Source organism: Solanum tuberosum, unplaced genomic scaffold, assembly GCF_000226075.1.
Source record: "Solanum tuberosum cultivar DM 1-3 516 R44 unplaced genomic scaffold, SolTub_3.0 scf00083, whole genome shotgun sequence".
Classification (NCBI taxonomy): domain Eukaryota; kingdom Viridiplantae; phylum Streptophyta; class Magnoliopsida; order Solanales; family Solanaceae; genus Solanum; species Solanum tuberosum.
In genome coordinates this window covers 1,027,557-1,033,266 of record NW_006239015.1, presented here as the reverse complement: position 1 = coordinate 1,033,266, position 5,710 = coordinate 1,027,557, and the positions used below count along the sequence as shown (strand labels likewise).

The 5,710-nt window shown below is 36.0% G+C and overlaps 1 protein-coding gene across 1 annotated transcript in view; it reads left to right on the top strand.

Annotated features, from left to right (window-relative positions):
* The window catches only part of LOC102582063 (DEAD-box ATP-dependent RNA helicase 18-like), a 7,769-nt gene extending 4,076 nt beyond the window's left edge, over positions 1–3,693 (top strand). Inside the window, exons 7-11 of the mRNA XM_006347035.2 lie at positions 715–813; positions 927–1,016; positions 2,533–2,639; positions 2,711–2,854; positions 3,057–3,693. Of these exons, the coding sequence (XP_006347097.1) occupies positions 715–813; positions 927–1,016; positions 2,533–2,639; positions 2,711–2,854; positions 3,057–3,342 (726 nt within the window). The 3' untranslated portion in view covers positions 3,343–3,693. The remainder of the gene's footprint in view (positions 1–714; positions 814–926; positions 1,017–2,532; positions 2,640–2,710; positions 2,855–3,056) is intronic.
* The last annotated feature ends 2,017 nt before the right edge of the window (positions 3,694–5,710 follow it).

The following is a 5,710-nucleotide window of genomic DNA, read 5'->3' as shown; positions in this document are numbered from 1 at the left end:
AATTTAAATTTTTTTTTTTAAAAACAGATTTATTTTTTTGGGGGGGGGGGTGGGGGGGGGGGGGGGGGTGGAGAGATAGGGGAGGGCTTATTACTTTGTTACTATAACATGTTTATCACTCCTTCACCATCTTGAACTTAAAGAACTGAGAATGTGTGCAGCAGAATTAACAATTTCCGATGGTAGTCAAGTTAGTATTACACATTGTTGACTGTTGCCTTCCCTTATTGAATAATAACATGATATCATTATAAGAAAAAGTTACCTGGTTTATATGTGGGTCACACTACAGTATTTAAAGAATAGTTCACACAGACTGCATTTTGTATAGGAATGATCTAGTTGGCATTTGTTTTCGACAAGTGTTGAAAAATCATTTCGACAAACTTCTTCAATTTTCTGAAAATTTGATTCGGTCAAACACCAGAGAAAAGCTTTTCAGTTTTTGCAAAATCTAAAAATAATTCAGGAAATATTTCACTTTATTTTAAACAAATAAATGCTCAAGTCTTTTGTGCACACCCACTAGCCACACCAAAGGCACTAAATTCTTCATGAACAGGTATCAGATGGAAGTTTGTGGTAGGAATGCGAACCACCGCTCTCCTAATGAAATATAGTTCTATAGTCAGTCGTGCATGTAATTATGAGCATGATAATAAGCAGCTGGAACTTACATGGATGTATTATTCTTTTATTTTGTTTCTTGTGCAGTATGACCTTCCTCAGGATGATAAAATGTTTATACATAGAGTAGGCCGAACAGCTAGGCTGGGCCGACAAGGTAGTGCTGTTGTTTTTCTATTACCAAAGGTCAGGTCTTGCACTTCTAGTGTATCAAACTTTTTGGAGGCTGTTTGGATATAGTCTCTATCAGGGTTACTCCAAACCTACTTATTAACTATGATATGTCTTGGTCTTTTTAGGAGGAAGCATATGTGGAGTTCTTGCGTATAAAAGACGTTTTCTTAGAAGAGGGGGAATGTGCCTCTGATGCTCCTGATATTATAGATGAAGTAAGAATTAAATTATGCCATATTTCTCTTTCCCCTTGCTTCGTAGTGCAAATACTTTCATTCCTCTAGTTTGTTTAGTTCCTTTTTTCATTTAATTGAGAAAAGGGTAAGTATTATAAATGCAACATGAATTGTGCTTGACTATTTACAAAAAGATCCAACTGCCCCCAAGGCCTAGCTCAAGTGGCAAAAGGTGGAGGATTTGTGGCTTAGGTCGCAGGTTTAAGCCCCACACCATGCAAAGCAAAGCCCGGTATTTAAGTGGAGAAGGGTAGAGGGGCGGGCCCATTATCCACCGAGTTTAGAAGGCTGTGATTGGACCAAAGGGCGGGTCACAGACGGATTTCTCGGTTATCAAAAAAAAAAGATCCAACTTCACATCATATCAGCATGGATTCAAGTGTGTGTAACAGAGATTGCATCTTTTTTCATTTAATTGAGAAAAGGGTAAGTATTATAAATGCAACATGAATTGTGCTTGACTATTTACAAAAAGATCCAACTGCCCCCAAGGCCTAGCTCAAGTGGCAAAAGGTGGAGGATTTGTGGCTTAGGTCGCAGGTTTAAGCCCCACACCATGCAAAGCAAAGCCCGGTATTTAAGTGGAGAAGGGTAGAGGGGCGGGCCCATTATCCACCGAGTTTAGAAGGCTGTGATTGGACCAAAGGGCGGGTCACAGACGGATTTCTCGGTTATCAAAAAAAAAAGATCCAACTTCACATCATATCAGCATGGATTCAAGTGTGTGTAACAGAGATTGCATCTTTTTTCATTTAATTGAGAAAAGGGTAAGTATTATAAATGCAACATGAATTGTGCTTGACTATTTACAAAAAGATCCAACTTCACATCATATCAGCATGGATTCAAGTGTGTGTAACAGAGATTGCATCATTAATCAAACCCTCTTTACACCAAAAAGGAAACAAAAGTATACAGTTCTTTGTTTTTATCTTCTGTATAGAACTAGCTGTATCTTCAAAGCATCTTGCATTTCTCTCTTTTCAAACAGTCCACCTGTATAGTAGCTGGGATAGTTCTCGGCCATTTGTGTTGTTCTTTTGACAAGTCCCTTCTATACTAGCTTCTCGTCAAATCAATTGTATCTTCAGGCATTGTCCATTGTAATCCCAGCATATTCAGAAATAAGTCCAAAGTTGTGAAACAATGGCACAGTACAAAAACAAATGGTTGATGGTTTCTGAATTCTTTCCATAAAGATGGCACCTGTTACAGAGCTGAGAACCTCTTTTCTGAAGGTTGTCTTGTGTCAAGCATGCTTTTCTTGTAACTGGCGACACAAATCTAGTCATTTTCCGTGTTGACTTTGATCTTCATATGTTCCTCCAAGGATCCTCATCAGTTAAAGAATTGTAACTAGATTTAACATAATGAGATCCAGAATTGTGTAGTCCCCCCCCCAAAAAAAATAATCTTGTCCTCGGTGTTCAAAAAGGTTGAAGAGGCTGCAGTTGACTAATGAATTCTGTCTGTTACTGATGTTCCTTTTTTCTAGATACGGTCAGCAGCAAAGAAAGATCGTGATGTAATGGAGAAAGGACTCAGAGCCTTTGTATCATACATCCGTGCATATAAAGAGCACCACTGCTCTTACATTTTAAGGTAAGTTAAGGCCATGATGCAATACAAAAATTATAGTAGTCCATGTCTTCAGCTTAGTCCTCTATTTACAGGTGGAAGGAGCTTGAGATTGGGAAGCTGGGCATGGGATATGGTCTTTTGCAACTTCCTTCTGTGCCTGATGTGAAGCATCATTCTCTTTCTACAAAGGGATTCACTGCTGTTGAAGATATCAACCTGGACGAGATCAAGTTTAAGTAAGTTTATTCATTATTCAGCCTGCAAACAATCACGTTTGGAATCACACAGATTAGGCAGTTTCAGTGCGTCTTGTCATTATCATTATATTTTTCACGGAGCAGTTCCGATATGTGACTTTATTATGTACTGGTCAATAAATGTTAGATCTGTTGTGGAGTCTTGGCCTTTGATACTTAGCCGTTACTTTTTTCCATTCAGGGACAAGTCCAGGGAGAAGCAAAGAAAGAAGAATTTACAAGTGAAAAAAGCTGCAATGGCACAACAACAAGAACAGAAGACACAGAGACTTAAAAAAGAAGCAAATTCTACAGCAACTGCCTCGAGAAAGAGAACTGCCAAACAAAGACGTGCTACACAGTTAGTTGAAGATGAAGATGAGATCACAAGGGAGTACCGCTTATTGAAAAAGCTAAAAAAGGGTGCTATCGATGAGAATGAGTTTGCAAAATTGACTGGGACAGAAGACTTGCTTTCTGACATATGATTTACATCAAGGCACAAATTCTGCTGGTCAAATACATTCACATGTGGTGGTGGTTGCAGATGTTATACCAGTTACGTAGCAAAGAAAGATAAAGTATGTCTGGTCACCCAAACTGAAGTTGATCAAGCAAATAATTTTGGATAACGAGCGCAAGCATTCATTAGTTGCCTATGCCCTCTTACATTGGATTGCAGATCCATGGATTGGCGACCAAATTTTGTACTACTTTTGTCATGTGTAATTTATATATCATGATACACAATTTTATCAATTACTTAGCTGGATGATGGATGTTTTGTTTTTTATGTATTGTTCGTATGATATAATTTTTGATTGAATTTAAGAGTAAAATATGAGATTCATAAAATTCTTTTTTTTGTTTTCTTACTAAGAAGTAGTATTAATTAATTTAATTGTTGGTGCGATTATTCTTTAAAAAGTTCATTTTTACCTCAGCGCTGACTCCATAAGGGCCTATGGGCTATTAGAGGCTTTTATTTGGGATCCAGGCCCAATAACTATTTGTTAAAAAAGGACTAGGAGTTAGAAGAACGGTTATGGAAATTATGTCGAAGCTTTGGCTTTCAGTTATCTCGCATTCCCTTTCTCTGTTCTAGTATCTCATCCCCTTCTAGTTACCTTCTTCTATGTTGATCTATCCGTAACTAGTGTGTTATTACTTTATTCTGTGTATTAAACGTTGTAATGTGTATCCAGTAAAATATTATATATCACTATTTGTGTTGAGAATCGAGTCTGTTTTAGCTTGTGTAAAGTTTCTTTTTCCAGTTTCCTTCAACCCCAGAGACTAGTTTGAAGCATATACAAAACCTCAACACACATAAATTCACCAAAACCATGTCGTTAAATTGATCCAAAAATGCTCTTAAACTATTAACTCGTCCAGTTTCACTAAATTTAAGAGCATTTTTATCCCCTTTTCGTAGAGGAATAATACTTTTATTGGAAATGGCATCTTCAGTTCAATAGGAAATAAATACTGTAGAATGTTTTAGGTGAAGAAGAAGATTGAAAATTAAGTTCCAAAACACTATACAATTGGCGCCGGAATTACTAAAATCACCAGCCATTTACAAAATACAAAACACACCAAGCTCAAAATCCTAAAAAGGACAATAATACGCTCCAACACTCTCTAAATTTTACCAAAACTGAGTACTCTCTCTTCACTACTCCATCTCTATCGGCGATTAGAGAAAATGGAAGACAAAGAGTGAGCTAATCCCAATACTATGGTAACCTTCACTTGCCCTCTTTTTGGAATTGGTCGCCCATATTCCTCACTTCGTAACATGTTTCCTCCATTTATCATCTCTTTTCTTACTCCGGCCATCTTTAAAATTCTCCGGTGTGCTTTAATTACTAGAAATGAACTCCGGTGATAGATCTGTTCGCCGGCGGTTACTCTGGTGAGTTTGGTTGTTGCAGCGGTGGTAGGTATGTACTCTGTTTTTGCTTTGTTTGTTGTGTGAGTGTAGTGAAATGATCCGTGATATATATAGTCCAGCAGTTGGTATTAACCCCCTGCTTTTGGTGAAAATTACAACCTATGCCATTGCGTTCTTTTTATGTTCTAAGTGTGACATATTATTTGTTCCATTCACTTTTTTAAAAAATTTCTGGTCCATTTTTTTCTTTGTCGTTTACTCCAATTTAATTTAAGTAAAAAAACAAAATACAACAGATTTAGGTTAAATTATGTCTTCGAAAACGATAATGATTCAAACTAATTTAATATTTTAAATTGCAAATTGATAAGTGGTGGGCACAGACACAGTGCCAGTTAAGCGTATAAGATATGTCTGGTGAAACCAAAAGATAAGATATCTAAAATCAATATTTTAGTCTCAAGTTGTATGAAAAACACGTGGGAATTAATGTATATAATTGACACCAAATCCATTTATTTGACTTTTTATTATTTTTCTGGTGTTTCGATATTTATATTGAAGCTGGATTAAATTTAGATTCGTATCAAAAAGTCTCATAATAATCAAATTCAAAATATATTTTTTTTTATAAAAAATATGTTAAGTCAATATGATTTAAGTAATATACAACGGAGATAGTAGCTAATTAAAATCTAAATCATTAAAAAAAGGAAAATTTGGGACCCGGTGGCTTTCTGTCATATCTAATTGAAAAGTATGGACTCGTGCATTGCATTAAGACTTGTTTTTTCGTTTAATTAGCCTCCTTAATTAATATGCTTTGTCGAATAATGAAGTATCAATTTTTAATAATAAAATGTTCCTTTAGGTTCTCTATTATCCTTTGGTCATTAAATAATTGAATTGAAGATGACATGGTAATTAATTTATAGGTCTACTCGAATTTATACATTCTC